Raw genomic sequence first — 19,889 nt, forward strand, 5'->3', positions numbered from 1 at the left:
AGGCATGGTGGGGCAACCAAAAATTTCCTCCATCCTTTTTTCCCTGCCAGATTCCGAGACCGTTCACAATGAGGGAGGATTATGGATCCCGCCTCTCAAACAACCCACCTCGGAGGGCAAATATCCTCTCCAACTCGTGTTGGCCGTTATCTTCCTTCTCTAAGTACTACATCATGTGGTGTATCGAATATTCTGAGCCGTTGAGTCTCACTGCCTCCGATCAACTTCCTCCCTGATCATTCCCTCGAAGCTCTCAATCTCTCCTCAGTCTCCCTGACACTACACCTCACGGCATCGGGAAATCCGTCGGTGCAGACGGACCTTCATCCCTTGAAACAAATCAAAACTACTGCATACTGATTTAGGTAAGACAGAATTCCCTTGTGAATCATTGCGAAGTCCTTAGGATGAGCCCACTTTTATTGTTTTAGATGTTAGACTGCATATCAATCTTGCTGAAAACTTCGGGTCTGATCGGACGATCTTTTTTGCGCGTTGAGTTACACTTCTGTGTATATACAGCCCAGCTAACCTGGTGATAGATCTCATCCCGGTGCCTTTGCTAAATCAGCAAATATGTGTGGCATTCTGGCTCTTATTCTCGCCAACAGTTCCTCCACCTCTGCCGCAGTTGATCTACACGAAGCCCTCTACCTCCTTCAACATCGTGGTCAAGATGCCTGCGGAATCGCGACCTGTGCGACTGGTGGAAGAATATATCAATGCAAAGGCAATGGTATGGCTGCAAAAGTCTTCCAAGACGGCTCAAGAATTGTCGATCTGCCTGGCTTTATGGGAGTCGGTCATTTAAGATACCCAACTGCTGGAAGCAGTGCCAATGCCGAAGCACAACCATTTTATGTCAACAGCCCGTACGGGATCTGCCTTGCACACAACGGCAATCTGATCAATGCGCCCGAACTGAAAAGATATCTCGACATCGAAGCACACAGACACATCAATACTGATAGCGACAGCGAACTTATGCTCAATATATTTGCGAATGAACTCAACGAAACGGGAAAAGCCCGTGTGAACGATGATGATGTTTTCGCCAGCCTTAGCCGGATGTACGATAGATGCAAAGGTGGATGGGCATGTACTGCAATGATTGCTGGCTATGGCATTATTGCATTCCGAGATTCGTTCGGTATTCGGCCCCTGGTCATCGGGTCCAGAAACTCTCTCGATGGACCTGGTAAAGACTATATGGTAGCTTCGGAGTCCGTGGCACTAGAACAGCTCGGCTTCAAAGTCATTCGTGATGTCATGCCTGGAGAGGCCGTTATTGTTCAAAAGGGACATGAACCAGTCTTCCGCCAAGTCCAAAAGCAGATTGGATATGCACCCGATATCTTTGAGTATGTCTATTTCGCTCGTCCTGACTCGGTAATGGATGGTATCAGCGTTCATCGAAGCCGTCAGCACATGGGTGCACGGCTTGCGGAGCGGGTCAAGAAGACACTCAGCCCACAAGAGTTGGACGAGATCGATGTGGTTATTCCGATCCCAGAGACTTCTGTCACCTCAGCATCTCTCGTGGCCCAAGTGCTTGGAAAAGAATATTGTCACGGATTTGTCAAGAACCGCTACGTGTTCAGGACATTCATCATGCCTGAACAGAAGGCCAGGCAGCGAGGTGTCCGACGCAAGCTCAACGCGATGGCTATGGAGTTTAAGGGTCGAAATGTTCTACTAGTCGATGACAGTATTGTACGCGGGACCACAAGCCGTGAAATCGTCAACATGGTACGTGAAGCTGGGGCCAAGAAGGTGCATATTGCTAGCTGTGCACCACCAATCACCCACGCCCACATCTACGGAATTGATCTCGCCTCGCCATATGAGTTGGTTGCACACAATTATCCTGGAGCAGAGGCGATTGCCAAACACATCGGTGCTGACAGTGTGGTTTACCAGTCGCTCGAAGATCTCAAGGCCGCCTGCGTTGATGCAGCTCGGGAAGCCAATAGCGAAAATGCGCCTCAGAATTTTGAAGTGGGAGTCTTTTGCGGTTCATATGTCACTCCGGTAGACCAAACATACTTTGAGCATCTTGAGCGGATCCGTGGGCAAACCAGAAAGTTCAAGGTCATGGATGAAGCACGACGCGCAATTGCTCAAGGGATTGCTGGCCATGATCAGATTCAAATGGCGACCAATGGCGTTGTTGTCAGTGAAAAGGGTACCATTGTTCCAGCTCAGAACGGAGAGATGTTGACTCCCTCAATCAATACCAATGGCCATGACCAACGGCCTTCACAGGAAGATGAAAGTCCATCGGTTCGTGATCGCATGGATATTAGCCTTCATAACTTGGGAGACTTCCCAGATACATGAAAGATTGTGCTGCACTATTGGTCAGGCGTGAAAGGTGAATTAATCATGGCGTATGGGATATGCTTCGCAAGATATCATTGCTTGAGGCAGGAGGCTCGCTTTGCTGCATTTCGGTGGGAATCTTCTATATACAGCAGCATAGGTGTTGTGCGCAATGTAGCCATAATGTCTACTTAGGTAGATAGGTAGCAACAAAGTACAATTGAGAATGTTGTGTTACAACAACCCTTTTTGATGCAAAACACGAAGCACTTCTTTCTCAATCCGTGTGTGGTGCAACCAGAAATTGTCCTAAGGGTCCAATCTACGTAATGACGCGCCAATGCCCACTGAGCAGATTTTGGTTAGGGCAGCGGACTCGATTGGTGATCCCAGCCATTCCGCACGAACGGGAGATGAAGGCTTGGTGGGCTGATCCGTAGTCCAATTCGTTATTTTCTTCAGCCTAAGGAGCCAGTCCCAAGCCTTGCGGTTGTCACTGTAGGGGAGGCTGGGGGTGGGGGCTGTTGACAACAACTCGCAATTGCAGCCGCAGTCACAAGATGCTACAACTCACTTAGTTACTGCACTTGCGCCTTCCTCTTCACCACCGGCATGTGAATTCTGCGTTACTACTTTCCAAATGCGACTTCCTCTACAACATTCGCTCCTTCCGCAGTCACTGCCAAACACCTTCCTTGTCGCGTGATTTCCCCTTGCGCAGCGATCTATTCCAACGACTTCCGAACCATCCTCATTTTCTCATGGAAGCCTCACGACAGTCTCGCGCATCTGGACGTAGGCGACCGTGCCACTTGACTGATTGACACATCTCTATCTTATCCGTACTAGTTCATCCTATCATCCATCACATATCTACCTGAACAAGCACAGCCGCGGCACCAACAATGTCCCGCCCGCCTATCCCACGTTCCTCCGTTGCGAGTGGCCTTGCGCCTCCTCTTGCGCCGCCTGGGTACCCAGGCAGTGTTCACGCATCTGGAGTCTTTCCACCGCCACCGCCGCTCAGTGCAGCACCTAGTCGCCCGCAATCCCGCGTTGAGCCTCCTCCTCTGAGCGCAACCCTTGGCCCAATGCCGGGAACTCTTGAACGCCCCATAGCCGGCCCTAGGAAGCGTCTTATTGTCACTTGTGACGGCACATGGCTCGATGCGGACAACGGGCTGTCAAATGGTCAGAAGCAGATACCCTCAAATGTCTCAAGGATAGGCTGGGCTATCAAAGATACTTCCAGAGACGGAATTCCTCAGGTTGTCAACTACCAGGCCGGCGTTGGCACCATGGGTGGGCGCGCCTCCCGCACTTTCAGCGGCGCCACTGGTTTCGGCTTGAAAGAGAACATGCGCGAAGCATACACTTACCTTGCAATCAACTGGAAGGCTGGAGATGAAATGTTCCTCATGGGCTTTAGCCGTGGTGCATTCACGGCACGAAGTATTGGGGGTATGATCGGAGCCCTTGGCCTACTGACCAGGGCTGGTCTACCATTTTTCAATGAAATCTTCGAGGATTGGGAGCATCGTTTCGATGAGCGGTACGAAAGCAAGTACCCAGAAACACCATTTCCAGATAAAGGTCCCTTCGATCAACATTATGTGGATGAATTGGTGAAGAGGGGCTTGACAATCATGAATGTGCCTATCAAAGCTATCTGCTGCTGGGACACGGTTGGCAGTTTGGGCATTCCGAAGACCGGGCTGTTGAGTTCTATTGGAATAGTGAACCCAGGCGTGCATGAGTACGAATTTTATGACACCCGACTGCATCCGTGTATCGAAAATGCCTTCCAAGCTCTTGCACTGGACGAACGAAGATCCCCATTTTCACCAGCTCTTTGGGAGAAGCGTGACAATGATCGTACGAATTTGGTTCAGTGCTGGTTTCCTGGCGTACACAGCAATGTTGGGGGAGGGTATGAGGACCAGGATCTTTCAAATATTACCCTGGCGTGGATGATGAGCAAGCTTGAACCATTCCTGGACTTCCGTTCAAATTTTCTAATCGGTCTTTGGGAGGAAAATCGACGTACTTATAAATTAAGTGGACAGAAGACTCGGCCATGGGCTTTTGGGGAGCTGTACAACTCTGTTAAGGGCTTTTACTCGCTGACGGGCACAAAAACAAGAACACCAGGGAACTACTACCGTACAGATCCCCAAAATGGCCGACCAACGTCTAAGAGGCTAAAGAACACAAACGAATTCATCCACGCGAGCGTCAGGGCTAGATTGGGCTTGCAAGGTCCGGGTTCGCAGGACCGAGGCATCTATGATCCACCAGCATTGAAAGATTGGACCTTCGAGGCGGAGATGCTTCCTCCTGGACAGGGCGGTAATGCCGACCACCTTGCGGTCATCTGGACGGATCACAATGCGAAGAACACTGGCGGACAGGAGAAGATACCCGAGGCGATCATCTCAGAAACAGAATTGGTCCTCCTGAAACAAACCCCTCGAACATATGACTACGTGTTGGACCTGCGGCCTTCCGCAAAGGAAAAGAGAAGAAGTCGCCGCGTTGAACAATTTGATGGTGCCCCTCCTCCAAGGCCATCATCTCAGGCACCACCGCATGCAAGTGGTAGAAGAACTGGAAGATTAAATCCTGATGGACTCCCCGAATCCGAGGAGGATAGAGAACGACGGAAGAGACGGAGTCACCGAGAGAGTCGAGATCCAGAGAAAGCCCGACGGCGAAGAAGTCGACGGTACGATGAATGAGATTGCTGCGACCTAATGTCCTGGATTCTGACCTCGAACTCGATCTGCTATATCCGCAACGCTTCTCAACATCCTCATACGTTGCCATTGTCTGGGAACGTGGTTCGCATCCGAGATATCTTTAGCTCAGCCATCCGTGGATACCAGCTATAATAGCATCGTGGCCCGCCATCGCGATTCTGGCAATAAGGTTGGCATTCTTACTTCGATAACCATCAGAACACGAGCCGATCTAAGCTCAATCTGCGGTGTTCTGACAAGTCATCGACTCATCGTGGAAAATCGACGAGGCAACATCATCAACAGGTGGTGCAGTTGAAGATTGTATCTCCACAAGCCTTGACTGATGCCGATCGCCTAGCGTGTGAAAGCGTGCTAGCATAAGGTGAAACGCGTGGCGTTGCCTCTCGTAGATTACTGAAAGCTTAAATTGGTCGACCCTACGTTACCCTATCGCCTAAATCGCCTAGCGATTAGTTTTATCAAGGCCTCGCCATGGGCGATGTCGAGATTGTGGCATTCTTTCAATGCCCCAACATGATCCATGCATGAAATGACATGTCTTCCTACCAGTCTGAATCTCCTACTTAACCAGAGGGATGCTCAACCCACAAGGCTTCATTCCGTGATATTCTCAGCGTGCATACTAGCAAGCATGGTAGATTGGTCGGCCTTAAGCGTGGCTGCGAGATTCTCGGCCCTCCTCTTCCCCGCAACCCAGCGCATAAACTCACCGTAACTCTGCGGCAGCACGTTGACACTGTCGGACGACAGGAACGTGTAGAAGAACGTGCCCGTCGACTTTCGTTCCTGGTCCTGGTGCTCGACCGGCCGCACGTGCGTCCGCACCATCACCTGGATGCGTGTACCGCCGCTGGGGTCCGGCTCCGTGTACGAAACACCCGCGGACACGTACAGCACCGATCCGACAGGAACTGGCTCTTCGAATGTGCTTGGGTCAAGGTTCAAGAACCGTGGTCGCGTGTGGCAGAAGGCGGCCGCGCAGGTGAATGCTAGTTCGAAGGTTTGCTTCAGGAGGTACCCTCCGAAGATCATGCTGTTTTCCGGGGAAGGCTGGAGGTTAGCTTTTGATTGTCTGGAAAAGAAGAAAAGGGTTTAGGTGTATGCTGATGGGACAGACGTACAAATTGTGACGGTTGCGGTATTGCGGTTGCATGATCTGTGTGCTGTGAATCGTGGTCTTGCTCATGTTCTGCACGTTCTTGGGTTGATGTTTGGGATTCTTGGAGTCGGCGTACGCGAGCGATTCGGTCCACATCTTATGGATTTCGATCGACTCCTCGGCATCGGGGGCTTTTTGCAAGATGTGGGCCGACTTCATGGCTTTTTTGTTCTTGTAGTTCTCGGCTCCCTTTGCGAAGATCGCTTTCTCGGCGGGCGTCGTCACTTCCAGTGGCGCAATGTTGATCGGTTTCTTCGTCTGAGGGTCCAATGCCACCATGGTGAAAGCACATGTCATGAAGACGTGTTCCGGTAAGATCTTCTCTCCTTCTGCAGGAGCTTTCGCTATTTGTAGCGTGATCTCCATGCTGCTTCGCCCGGTCGCGAATGTGACTTGGCCGCTCAGTTCTAGGTCGCAGATTTCCCTGATCGGATTTTGCAGTGTGATTCTGTCCACGGCGGCGGTCACTGTGCTGACACCTTCACCAGTGTGTTTGTAGGCTACGACGCCGGCCATGGCGTCGAGATCCATAAGGAGCGTCCCCGTCCGAATTTGTCCGGTGTAGTTCGCATATGTGTCGAGAAGCCATTTGTCTTGCTATGAACCCGCCAGAGGAGAAAAAAGTCAATTCAAGCTACGCAGGTCTTTCTGAATGGGAAGGCATGGGTGTGGGAGGGTGAACAGGCAATTCATCATTGGGTATACTAACAGCCAGTGGGAGCACAAGGCTGACGTAGCTATCTGACATTCTCTTTGGGGTCACATCTGGTTTCGGGGTTGGTTTCGGGTCTGCTGCCGCGGAACCATTTTGCGATTCTCTCAGTGCTTCTATCCATGGCGTGCGGATTCTCATCTCTGTGAGTGCTTTGTAGACCCCATCGGTCTGGCATCTTTTGCTTGTATGGAATGACCGTCTGCATGCGAAAGTCGTGGGCGGCAGGGCTGGGCTGCACCGCGCAGATGCCTTTGGTGCCCGAAGCACGCGTGCTATTGAGTTGTGACGCATCTTTGAGGTGATCTAAGCGGGGACGGGAGGTGGTGGTAGCTGTCGACCCCTCCACAGGGTCAAGCAGCGCAACGCTGCCTTTTCTTAAAAGTCAGTGGAGACTCGGTTGGGGAGCATTCAAGATCTCAACATCGGGTTCTGAAGGAGCTAGATAATATAAATGAGTGATATTGCGGAGAGTTGAGGACTTGGACCGATACTATCCCAGTCAATATGGACCGTAGTGATGGAAGACCCGCGGGTGCAGGCGGAAGAATTGCGGCGATATAGCGGAGCTTAGAATTTCCGCTCCGATGATGATTGTAAACACAAACTTGAACGAGAAAAAGATTAGACCGTTAGACTTCAAGTTGTGGTGACGATTTTCGTATCATCTATAGCATAGCTAAGCCTCTTGACCATTGAAATCGTAGAATCAGTAGGCCTCCGTTGGACATGCAAGCAAGGTGAAGCACATGGACGACGAGCATCAGGGTTTGTCTTTGGTCTATCATAAACGACGAGGTTGCTCTCATGTCAACTGACGATGACGACGATGAGCATAATGGTATTCCGGTCAAGGAGGCCTTGAGGTGAGGTGCAAATTGAATGTATGGGATCAAGTCAACACACGGTTTTTTACATCTATTCTTCCAGGCCACCAAGACGGCGCCAAAGGGGGAATATTGGCCTACCTAATGTATGTCCATTTGCAAGACCTAACGTATATTTCGTACGATCAGACAAGGTTGGCATCAAGTGGCACGAATTTGAGGTCACATCGCTTTCTCTTATCTCGGCCTTGAAAAGGATAACTCCATGTCGCCAGCAAGTATAAGGAGTAGTATAAAGGGATATGAAGTGCGTGGCTCATCCCCGTCTCGCATATTGGCGTTGGGCGAAGTAACCAGGGTACCCTACTAGCTGAAGAATAATTCGCTTCTCACAAACGTTCCTTTCTTCTATCCAGATGTATCCTAGCCACCCAGAGAAATTGACCAACAAAGGAGTTAAAATGGGAAGGGTTGTTATTGACAACTAACCAGATGCATCCAGATAGCACCTCGCGGGGCACCTCTCACACTCTTTCACTTCGGAGAGGAAGACTAGCCCCTGATTTGCATGGCGACAATCAATCTCGCCAATAGGCCTACTTGCCGATGCTGTATCATAAGTAGAGGGGATGTCCATCGACTTGGGATTTGAAAAATCGAACAAAGAATAGTCGTCAGCCCCACCTCCAGTTTTCATCAATTGGAACGTTGATCAATTTCCCCAGGTGTGGAGAATATGGCCAAGCAGCCTGCCCAGTGAAGCACGCCGCAGCTCACACTCCCCTGGAGAATATTTAATGCTCGGAGCTTCGCCTTCCGGTGGAAGTGATCTCACCTCGACCTTTTGCTTTAGTCATCCCCACGCTTTCCTTGTCTTATGGCATCCCTAGGAAGAGTCGTGCAGGCCTGCGAGCGATGCAGAAAACAAAAACTCAAGTGCGATGCGACGAGGCCTTGTACACTATGTATGCGCGCCTCAGCAGAATGTAAACCTCGTCAGGTACTGGGGAAGAGGAAGGCGACGCAGGAAGCACCGCCCCGAGAAACCGTGGTTACTTTTTCGAGCGAGTCCAACAAAATCCCGCTGGAAGTCGACTATGTCACTAGCAGGTCAAATGCTCTGGAACGTCGACCGACCGACGAACACATTCCCGCCTCTAGTCCAACAGAACAGCAACAGTTTGGCGCAAATAGTTCAGTCATCAATTTTGCGAGAAATGTGGCCAGAGACCATGATCTCGAGTCGCCAGATTTGAGCTCGACCATACCTGGCGATGCTGGCGACATTCGAGAAATTGGCTCAGCATGGGGCCTCCGAGGAATGCAGATGCCCCCATTACTCATTATGCGCTCCTTGATCCAAGCCTACTTTGACCGTGTACAATGGTTTATATTCCTTTTCCACGAGCCAAGTTTTACTGCCCGTGTGGAATCTGTTCTGCGAAAGCCTCAATGGACTAGGCAAGATCTACCGGTCGTGGTAGTCGCCCTTACAGTTGCCGCAATGGGTCTCAAATGCGTCCTACACGATTCTTCATGGCACGGACACCAACACCTGGAGTTGGAAGGGTTGAATCCTAGGCTGTTGCTTGCAGACTTCATCTCCGAGATTCGAACGCACATGTTAGATCTAGTTGATGATGGCCAGATCGAAACGGTACAAGTTTGTTTGATCTTGGGCACCTACTATATCTATAATGGCTCTGCACATGCTGCCTGGAGTATTTTATCATTGGCTGTCAGTACGGCATACGCTCTTGCATTACACTGCGAGAACCCCGCGGACGATCGAGATGTCGAGTTACAGGTGCGCCGACGGACCTGGAATCATGTCATCATTGCAGATACTTTCTCATCGATGATATATGGTAGACCAACCGGCCTCGATGCCGCCTTCGCCCGGGTACAACCTCTGTGTGAGCTGGACGACACTGCCATCAACGGCCCCTCATCTCGATCAGGAGGAGAGATACCACCAAACGGGGTGCGCTCCACCTTGGCTTTCCACGTCCTCAAGTACCGTCTATATTCGATCACCAAGCATGCTCTATCAACTCTTCGTCTTCTAAGACTGAACAATCCACTATCGGAAGAAGATGCCATGTCACTACTGGATACCATTCGTCAGACTGAGCATCAACTCTCGGACTGGCATAGTCAGATTCCTGACTATCTTACCATGGAATACTACAACACCGGCCTCCGTGATGGTGACGGCCATCAACCTCTTCACAATCAGAATTCCCCAAGAACAAATCAGAGCGACAGGTTTTTGATGCTACAAGCCATTACGCTCCAAGCTACGTACGACAGCAGCGTGATATTCCTACGCCGTCCTCTCATCGAACACAGGCTAAATTTGAATGGTGCAACAGGCACTGCAAAATCAGCATCGGAATATCGAGAAAGGTCACTGGACATTGCCATAGAAGCTGCTCTGAGAATTTCTCGTCTACCCCTGGGAGAACTAGAACATCACCTAGTGCTTTCTTTTGTCTTCATGCACTTCTTTACTGCGGGTGTCATATTATGCATCGTTCCTCCGACAGAACCATTCAGTGCTCGCTCACAAGAGTGCAAGTCTGGGGTCATGCGTATTATCAGAACCAGTCGGGCACATGGCAACAGTAGCAAAATGGCGAAACACCTCGATGAATTACTCACACCACTTCTTAGCGCTACGATACAACGAGAATTGAACAACGCTCTCGATCCACAATCAGTATCTCTGACTGCGGAATCAGTTGGCCAGTCTGCAAGAATCCAGAACGACGAATTGAGCACTGTTACTCCTCAAAGGAGCGAGCAGTTCCTTCTCGATCAAAGCAATCAATTCCATCCGCCACCAGATTTCATTGCCAATGACAGCATGCCACCCCCTACGAGGGAAAATCTTCAGCAGCAGTTTCCTCACGACTTATCACAGCCAGGCTACCAGAATCCAGGTCTGGCACAAGTGGATAACTCTGATTTCCAGTTCGATGCACATCTAGATGAAACATTTGGGGCATTTGGACAGAGTAAGTCTCCTACTTTGCATTTCTCAATCCATGTATATCCCTGCGCAGTATCCAGCCTACCAATTTTCTGACAATGGTAACAGTGATGTTCAATCTTCTTCCTGATGATCCATACAGCCCCTGGAATTGGGGTGGAACCTTAAGATGATCGTTAGTTATGGGACACATCCATATTAGATACTCAATATTTCCTCTGACCTTGTTTTTATTGGCAGTAGTAACCGGAAATTAAGATTGCTACTTGTCGAGTTGTTGACCTCGACTCTTGTGTGCAGAAAAGCTGTAGAGCTGGTGGGTAGGACATTGGTAAAGCCTGCGCGAGAAAAGGAGCGATGAGAAGTTCTTTTTCTTGGCAGTCTGTTTACCTAGGTAAGCAAGAGTTTGAGCTACGGCCTGTTCGTCGCTGCTGCATTCGATTCCATGCCCTCGTCGCTGCCTAAGATAATTTCCCTGTGCCTTGCTGACTTAAAGACTTTGCTTGACAGTTGAGGTGGTTGCCATCAATGCAGAGAATCTCTTTTGAGATTCCCCCCTTTCTGGCACCCGTGATTTTCGACAATGGACAATCTGGAAATTCAGTTATGGGACAGCATGGTTGTCCATCGAAAAACACAGCTTGCTCTTCATGCCAAAGCCCATGCCACAGTATCCAGCGGAGCAAATCCGAGTGCTTCTCACATTACTGACCATGATGAAGTTCTGACATCTGGTCCTTATTGGATCCCCAAAGCTCAGACTTTTATCCTGTCGCTCCATCTCGATTTTCACGAGAGCATAACAAATGTCTGTGACTGTGGAACAGATGCGGTTGATGTAGTTGCTGACTCCATTGGAACGGCTGAGGTAAGCTGATTATCCCCCTTTGTCTGTCGCTTCTAACCTCGTTTGAAGCTCTGGTCGGAGCTTGGCTACGATGTATGTCAGCTTGCTGTCACACGAGGTGATAGTGCTTTCGGGAAGAACTCTCCCACCATCGAGATGAAGATGCGGGTAGGACCAAGTGTTCTCCTTTGCTTCTCATTACTGACTGGTCGATAGTGTTTCGATCATCGTGATGACTCCACCCTCGATTGCCCTCCGGACATTCGAGTAGTACACTTAACGTCCGTTCGAATCGACTGTCTGCTCAAGCATGCATCCATGATAGCTCCACAGCCACCGAATGGCTCGGTTCATGCCTCGAAACCAGACCCTATACCCGTCTCATCACTTGACCCCTCTCCAATTGGTGGCTTCATGCTTCCCCAGGCATCAAATGACAGATCCGAGGGTATTGGAAATTGTGATCAGAGTTCTCACAGAGAAGACACACGCCTTCCGAGTACAATGGTGACGAGGATAAGATTCAGAGAGACACAGAAGCAAGACGCTTTTGCCTTGAGCGACGATGTCCTAGTACGACTTGTCGATGCTGTCCTACGCAAGGGTATTTGCACAGATGCGATGAGTCAAAGTCCTAGTATCAATGTGGTTTGCGAATTTCAGAAGCTATCACTGTCCGAATTTGCGCCAAACATCTTCAGCCGGGCTTACAGCAATGATTTTGAGCAACAAGCTATTTTCGTCAGGGGACTTGCCAGCATATTATCCTCATTCTCGCTGTCCAGTAGACAGAGTACAATCCAGTCAGGTGCTCTCATTACGAATGGTGCTGATGATGTGGACAACAACGGGCGTCGATTTGCTCGGGAGCTGTGCCGGAAAGCAATGTGGATGACACTGGCTCGTGGGCTTCGGAGCAGCAAATCAGCACGACGATTGACTCCACTATGCCCTATCCGGAGTGTACTTTCTGGTACACATTCAAGGCAGCAAACGGGCATTTGTCCCTCAGTGCTCATGCAAAATTTGGGTTCGGAAGATCTATGGAAGAGATCGGCGATGAAACGAGCCGAGGACGTCTATGGGGAGATTCCCCTGACCAGACAATGTCCTGAGATACCCGCAAGTTTGGACTCTTTCAACGAATGCTCCATATCTGCTGTCCCGTCAATCGATGATGTCTTGGATGCAGCAATGTCCGGCTATCATGACGTGCATTCCGCAGAAGAGGGTCAACGAGAGTTAGATATCTTCGATCTTCTTCAAGAATCAGAGAGTATAGGGGGGCAGATCGACGAAAGGAGAAACCAGACACGCAGCATCTCACCAGAAAGTGATGTGTCAATGCTTACGGCTCTGGTTCGAAAGGTTACTCACACTGTTGAACAAGCACATGCAGTCAAAACATTCGATGTGATTGGTGGTAACACTTTGCTTACTCAGAATGTCATCCGCATGCATCCGCCCTGGACGAATGTGAGCGTAAGGGATGATGTCCATTCACCAAGCTACGACGAGCGCGGGCCAAGCTCACAAGAAACTGCCGTATCGCAATGGGTTGGCGATATATTGGACAGGGAGCCATCTTCAATATCCGAACCATGGACTTGTTGCTCGGACAGTTGCACAGCGCTGGGTATCAACTGCAAGACCGCTATTACAGATCACGAGCTGATCTCCGTCATTCAAGACACCATATACGATTCCGCTGAGGAAGAGAACCTGCTTGAAATTTCAATGACGCTATCCTCCAGTGAAAGTGAACGATTGACGGACTCTTCATTATCAGACGTCCTTGGAAACGACCATCTCTTGTGGCACATGTGGAAACGACGAGCCAGTGTGGCTCCACGTGGGGAGGCGGACATTGAAGACATGAAGATCTTGTACGAATCAGATCCTGACATGAAGCTCTTCGCCAAAGACTGGAATATGGACAACAGAGATATGGGCTCAAGTAGCAATGGTGAGCCCATGCTTCAGGAAATGCCCTCTCAATTGGGGAAAACCAGCTCGTCAGCAAGCCCTACAGCAGATAGACGGTCTTACTTCACACCAAGTCGATCATCCTCCTCCTCCTCATCACCTGCACAAACACCCTCAGACGCTAAGCTCCAGCGCCGGGGGAGTATGTTGAAACGACTCTCATGGGGAGGACGGTCACATTCAATGGAATCGGCGGGGCTCAATATGACTAGTCTTGACGGTAGAGATTTCGAGGTGAAGAGAAGAAGGACTATGGAAGACTATGCGACGATGGAAAAGGAAACCAACGGCGATGCTTCAAACGAGATGCTCTTTTAAGACGAATGACAACGACATATACCCACACTGCTTTGGCGTTTGATAAAAAGGATCGTGTCTAGGTGTTTGGGGAGGGACTTCTTGCCAGTTCGTGCACTAGTTCGACATGTTCCGTGACCATTTTACGGGCGAGCTGGCGAAGGAAAAGTTGGCGATGAAATTTGGGAGGATGAGCGTTCATGGGCAATGCTATTGATTAGGAAGGGATGTATATCATTATCAAGTCACAAAAGACGAGTGAAGGACATTCGTCGAGAGCACATAACAGCATATAATAATAGTACTTGAAAACCTGTGGATACGAAGCACCCGAAATATTCAATTTTATGCGATGAGTGGTGAAGATCCAGCGTTTAGTTAGATCTCGCTTCTTTCACCCAGAATTCTGATGTCGACCTACGGAGGAGGTACGAAGTACCTACCTGAGCAGATACCTAGCTAACCCTTCTTGTTAACTAACTAGTTAGTTACTCTCCTCGGGTGAACCTCGCTGGGGATGGACTTGCTGGAATTGCTTGGGATTGCTTGGGAGGCGACGCCTATTGGCGTGGTGGGGTGCTTTTTGAGGATCCTCCAGGCCTTTGGCTGCATCCGACTGGTGCCCAACTTTTGGCACACGATCGAAGTTTGTCCATTAAAGCGACGCCTGAACGCATGGCATTTCTGCAAATTCCAGGCCTGCTAAGCCTAAAGTTGGTAGCATCGATCAACCCACCCTTTGCATCAAGTAAGTAAGTAAGGAACTAACGTAGTTCGTTCCCTGGGTTTCATTGCTTCGGTCGCCTCTGAGGTCACTCAATCGCCTACGGTTGCTCACTTCCTGCTACCCAGTCCCAAAAAATCTTGACGACGTAACCACATGTCCTGCACATGAACACTGGGTCAAAGTGCAAGGACCTGCCAGTGCTACTCTGTTTTCCAGCCAGAGAAAACAACTCGGTTCATCTTTCTCCTACCACTACTGGCCATCCACGCCCACCACTCTGTGCCTGGTCCAAGACCTTTGCCACTGCCCCTCTCTCTCCTCTTGCCGGGCCTGTACACCTGCCCCTCACCTTGTCATCAGGCTTGCACCGCGAAAAAGCAAAGCTGGCTTCCCTCAAGACCTCCAAGACCTCTCGCAAGCGCGTTCACCAGCCCTCTCTATGGCAACGTACTGCTTCATTTATTCCAGGAACTGAACAGTATAGGACCCGAGCCAAATTGTCCACCCATTCGCGCATACCCCTCATATACCTGGCTTCTGGGCTACTGCTGCTACTCTTACTTGTCTTTGCTCAGCTATTTGTATCACGAGACGTGAAGCCTCGACAATCCTCCTCTTCTCCGGGCTTTCCTTCCTTCCCCCAGATCCTCCTGAATCCTTTTGGAGATAGTGTCTACAAGCAGGAGGCATACTACGACCAGCTAGAACCTGGGATACAGTGCAAACCCAAGTCTCTTTTCTCCGCCGACCTCCCCACCACGCACGCCCTGACCAATATGGCCCTCGAAGCTGAGGCAAAGCGCATTGTTGCGCAGTTTGAATATTCTGTGGAAGATGTCAATAAAGGTGTCCAGGAATTCATCCGTGAGATGGAGGAAGGTCTGGAGAAGCAGGGCACACCATTGAGTCAAATCCCAACCTATGTCACATCGGTACCCAATGGCACAGAGAAGGTAGGAAAAGAATTCCATCTGTGATCTTGCTAACTGGGATAGGGCGTATACCTGGCTGTTGACCTAGGTGGTACCAATTTTCGCGTGTGTTCCGTCACTCTGCACGGAAATCAATCCTTCTCCCTGCAGCAGTCCAAAGTGGCCGTTCCACGATCACTTATGGAGGCTAAAACAGCTACTGAACTGTTTTCTTTTCTAGCTAAGCAAATAGAGGCCTTCTTGGTGGCCCACCATAGCGACCACTTTGAAAAGCACAAACAAAATCCCGTGGCGGAAGAGTTCTTCGACTTGGGCTTTACATTCAGTTTCCCCGTGAACCAGATAGGGATCAACAAGGGCAATTTGATGCGCTGGACAAAAGGCTACGACATTGAAGAAGCCCTTGGTAAGGACGTCTGTGAGTTGCTACAGAAAGAACTGGATGCATTGAAGCTACCCGTCAGGGTCGCTGCCCTTGTCAATGATACGGTGGGGACACTCATGGCGAGATCCTACACTTCACCAGGAAAGACTAAGACACTCATCGGTGCTATCTTCGGGACTGGTACAAATGGTGCATACGTCGAGTCATTGGACAAAGTCAAAAAAATGAAGTCCATTGACGAGGCTGAAGGTGGTCAAGCCAATTATGACAAATCGACAGGTTTGATGATCATTAATACTGAATGGGGAAGCTTTGACAATCCCTTGAAAGTTCTCCCCAATACTCAGTATGATGTCGACCTAGATCGAGAATCCGTCAATCCTGGTATTCAGATGTTTGAGAAGCGTGTCTCCGGCATGTTTCTGGGAGAAATTCTTCGTCGGGCCTTGCTGAGTCTTTATGAGCACAAAGACCCCAAGGTTGCCCTTTTCAAGGATAACTCATCACATGACAATGACATTCGAAGCACTACTACTGTTGACCCAAGCAGTGCCCTCTTCAAGCAATGGGGTATCGACACATCTTTCCTTTCCATTGTCGAGGAAGATCAGTCAGATCATCTGCGGATCACTAAGCAAACACTAGAGAGGGAGCTCAATATCGGAGCTGCTTCGACCGAGGACTGTGTAGCAGTCAAGATGCTTGTCCACGCCATCGGAAAACGAGCAGCCCGCTTGAGTGCCGTGGCATTGGGAGCAGTTGTCATCTCAAGCAACAAGCTGAAGGAAGACGAAATGGTAGACATTGGAGTTGATGGCAGTCTGGTAGAATACTACCCGGGCTTCGAGGAGTATATCCGTGAGGCCTTCAGAGAGATTCAAGGCATTGGCGAGGATGAGAAGCGCATTAGAATTGGTCTTGCGAAAGACGGTTCTGGTCTTGGAGCAGCATTGATTGCTTTGGTTGCCAACAAGTCCGATGTCCCTTTGTAAGGGAATCCATGGATACTCCTGGCAATCCGAGTGGCTGGCGCGATGGGTGGTACGAGGAGCGATGACGAGGGAGAGCCCTCTTATTCTTTGTAGCGACATCAATGAAAAGCACAGCAGACTATCAATAGCACCAATGCATATATGCGGATCCAGAAGATTGTCTTGTCGGCATGTACCTCGGTATTAGGTACCCACATCAGCACGAATCTTTTCTCCCCTACAAGGTACCTAGCGCCTGGCGGATGATGGCTGACTCGTGCAAATAAAATGACAAAAATTGTATGACTCATGAATATCATCACCAACATGACCCACCAAGTTACTGTCTTGATGTTGTACAACACCTCGATGTCCTAAACTGACATTGAAAACCTCTCCATCTCAATTCCGACGTACAGTCAGTAATTGGCGAACGAAGAAAGGTCTCACACTCCAACGGCTATGAGCAGCGATCTACAGTTATGGGCTCTGCCACGCCTCCAGCGCCTCCTACCGATCGATGACGAATCACTCAAAGAAATTATCACATATACCTCAACGCTAGGGAAAGAATCTGGGGCCGAGCATCTCAAGAATCTGTTGGGCGACTCACCGCCAGCGCTGGAATTCATCTCCTCCTTCAACAGCAGACGCCCAGACATCGCAACTTCTTCGAGTGGAGGCAATCGAAGATCGAAGAGCCCCGCACAGCCTTCTCGATCTTCGCCGGCTGGCGATGAGACCGGCGTGCCAAGTGTGAAGAAACGACAGTCGAAAAGGTCGAAACCGCCGCTGCACTCTGCTGGGCCGGCGCGGACGCCTGAGGGGTATGGGAATGTGGGTGGTGGGTACACGAAGCACTATGACAGCGGCGACGGGTATGCGTTTGGCGGTCGAGAGCCAGATGCTCTGCAGGTGCCTCAGGTTTCGCATGGCCCGTCAGGGGGTTCGTCTGCTACGTCTAGAGATGCGTCGCCGGCGGCGCGGGGAGTGCAGAAGATGCCGCCCTCTGCGTCAGGAAATTTGATCTCGGATTTTGGATTTGCCAACGTGCGGGCCAAGCAGTCGAAGAAGCCTGCTCATGTCGCACATTCGCAGCCGCAGTCCCAGTCTGGTACTTCTACGCCGCACAAAGGAGCTACGACGACCACTACGACGAGTGTCTCTGATCTGACTGCCGCGATCGCTGCTTTGGAGTTGGCCACGAATCCTACGTTGTCCTCACAGCGGAGGAAATGCACGTGCAATGCTTCGATTCACCCTTTGTTCTCGACTGCTCCAAATTGTTTAAATTGTGGCAAGATCATTTGTGCTCTCGAAGGGCTACAGCCATGCTCATTTTGCGATTCACCTGTTCTCACCAAGGGTCAAGTCAATGAAATGATCAAAGCATTGAAGGAGGAGCGAGGAATCGAACGGATGGCAGTGCACAACGCGGGACAATCACATTCAGGAGCGGGGACACCGCGGTTTGGTGGCTCAACCCCAGATAGTGCATCGGGTGACGAGGCATCCTCCGCAGCAGCTCGGGCGAGAGCACATCGAGATAAACTTCTGGCTTTCCAAAGAGAAAATGCTCAACGTACAAGAGTACACGATGAAGCGGCCGACTACGATGCGACACTAACGCCAGGCACAACACAGTGGATGAGTCCTGTGCAACGTGCGGCGGCTCTGAAGAAACAGCAGAAATACCTCCGAGAGCTCGAGGAGGCGAACCGACCTGAGTGGGAGAAGAAGAAAACAGTGATGAGTATGAGCATCAAGAACGGGAAGTTGGTCAAGACGTACGAACGTGGACAGGCCCCAGCGTTGAGTGCGAAGGATGAGGTCAATGACGCAGAAACTATTGAGCCCGATGACGCTATGGATCAGCATTTGAGCATTGGTGAGAAGGGCGCGTTCAGTAATAATCCCCTTCTCGCCACAGGCAAACTCGTTCGGCCTATATGGAAGGCGCCCGATGGAAGTCAGAACTTGAAGGGCAAGGGGCGTGAGTCGGGTGAGGGTGCTCCTCGTGCCAGTGTGTGGCGCAGAGTCCAAGATGACAACGACGACAATGAACAATGGATCTTGGATGGCGGCTTACAAGGCTACGGAACGGAGAGTAGGTTGATGGAAGATGGGAGTCAGCAAGAATGTGGATAGGAGGTCATGACATAGACAACAGTGCTCTTATGGAATTGTTTCTATCCGCTCGTACCTGGAAGTGAAATAAATGGAGGCTCCTTCTGACGCGGTGAAGCTGATGCCAAGCCATCCACAGTCGCTGCATGCTCAACAGTTGGATGTTTCAGGTGGTTGCCGGCTTCCTTTAGGCTCATTTTGGTTTCTTTAGGCTGCCCGGAGTATCGCTGGGTCACCCAATAGCGCCCAGCTAGAAGCATGGAAGCTGCAAGGCACCAGGGACAGGTCACGTGGATGTGTTAGGTTGAAGGCCACTAAAACGGTCACCTAAACCGCGTTGGGGTAGGGCGTGCACCCCTGTTCCCACTTCAAGTTGTTCACCGTGCGACCCTGGCCATTCTGCGCCCATTCATGCCCTGGGCCATGCATCCCATTCCCAACTCCCGCCCCTCGCCCTCGCCTCGCCCATCAGTGCCATCACCTTCTGCAGACCAGCACCACCGAGACCACCACTTTTCGACCTAACCCATTCGTAAACGCCCTGTTTCCATACCTCGCTTCCTCCGCGTACATTTTTGTTCCAAATGTTACACCTCTCGATTTCACGACTCGGCCGCTTTCCATCATCTACCAGCACCTATATTTCGTCGTGCCAGTAGACGCGTGATCCTCCGTCACCTACCTCTTTGTCCTCTCCCTTACGACACAAAGCACAAACCACGAGCCCTGGACCGGCCTCTCCATCGCGAACCTCGAAACCCAGAACGCAGCCCAACACCACCCTGGTCGATCATTCCACTCTTGAAACCCCATCGACGCAATCCGCCACACAGCAGATTC

At 50.4% G+C, this 19,889-nt stretch overlaps 7 protein-coding genes across 7 annotated transcripts; 6 read left to right on the forward strand and 1 right to left on the reverse strand.

The window, feature by feature from the left end:
- Positions 1-576: 576 nt before the first annotated feature.
- Positions 577-2,340, forward strand: LTR84_000564 (uncharacterized protein; the record flags this gene model as incomplete). The annotated part of the gene is made up of 1 exon (XM_064844194.1): positions 577-2,340. The coding sequence occupies one exon, from the start codon at positions 577-579 to the stop codon at positions 2,338-2,340; it is 1,764 nt and encodes a 587-aa protein (XP_064712054.1).
- An 887-nt stretch (positions 2,341-3,227) lies between these two features.
- Positions 3,228-5,060, forward strand: LTR84_000565 (uncharacterized protein; the record flags this gene model as incomplete). Its single annotated transcript, XM_064844195.1, has 1 exon — positions 3,228-5,060. The coding sequence occupies one exon, from the start codon at positions 3,228-3,230 to the stop codon at positions 5,058-5,060; it is 1,833 nt and encodes a 610-aa protein (XP_064712055.1).
- A 618-nt stretch (positions 5,061-5,678) lies between these two features.
- LTR84_000566 (uncharacterized protein) lies at positions 5,679-7,249 on the reverse strand (the record flags this gene model as incomplete). The annotated part of the gene is made up of 3 exons (XM_064844196.1): positions 5,679-6,117; positions 6,206-6,840; positions 6,953-7,249. The coding sequence occupies 3 exons, from the start codon at positions 7,247-7,249 to the stop codon at positions 5,679-5,681; spliced, it is 1,371 nt and encodes a 456-aa protein (XP_064712056.1).
- Positions 7,250-8,749: 1,500 nt separating this feature from the next.
- Positions 8,750-10,950, forward strand: LTR84_000567 (uncharacterized protein; the record flags this gene model as incomplete). The annotated part of the gene is made up of 2 exons (XM_064844197.1): positions 8,750-10,802; positions 10,886-10,950. The coding sequence occupies 2 exons, from the start codon at positions 8,750-8,752 to the stop codon at positions 10,948-10,950; spliced, it is 2,118 nt and encodes a 705-aa protein (XP_064712057.1).
- Positions 10,951-11,360: 410 nt separating this feature from the next.
- On the forward strand, positions 11,361-13,928 carry LTR84_000568 (uncharacterized protein; the record flags this gene model as incomplete). The annotated part of the gene is made up of 3 exons (XM_064844198.1): positions 11,361-11,645; positions 11,694-11,792; positions 11,841-13,928. The coding sequence occupies 3 exons, from the start codon at positions 11,361-11,363 to the stop codon at positions 13,926-13,928; spliced, it is 2,472 nt and encodes an 823-aa protein (XP_064712058.1).
- An 870-nt stretch (positions 13,929-14,798) lies between these two features.
- LTR84_000569 (uncharacterized protein) lies at positions 14,799-16,943 on the forward strand (the record flags this gene model as incomplete). The annotated part of the gene is made up of 2 exons (XM_064844199.1): positions 14,799-15,587; positions 15,630-16,943. The coding sequence occupies 2 exons, from the start codon at positions 14,799-14,801 to the stop codon at positions 16,941-16,943; spliced, it is 2,103 nt and encodes a 700-aa protein (XP_064712059.1).
- A 441-nt stretch (positions 16,944-17,384) lies between these two features.
- Positions 17,385-19,070, forward strand: LTR84_000570 (uncharacterized protein; the record flags this gene model as incomplete). Its single annotated transcript, XM_064844200.1, has 1 exon — positions 17,385-19,070. The coding sequence occupies one exon, from the start codon at positions 17,385-17,387 to the stop codon at positions 19,068-19,070; it is 1,686 nt and encodes a 561-aa protein (XP_064712060.1).
- Positions 19,071-19,889: the final 819 nt, after the last annotated feature.

This window comes from Exophiala bonariae, assembly GCF_035927105.1.
Source record: "Exophiala bonariae strain CCFEE 5792 chromosome Unknown scaffold_1, whole genome shotgun sequence".
Taxonomy (NCBI): domain Eukaryota; kingdom Fungi; phylum Ascomycota; class Eurotiomycetes; order Chaetothyriales; family Herpotrichiellaceae; genus Exophiala; species Exophiala bonariae.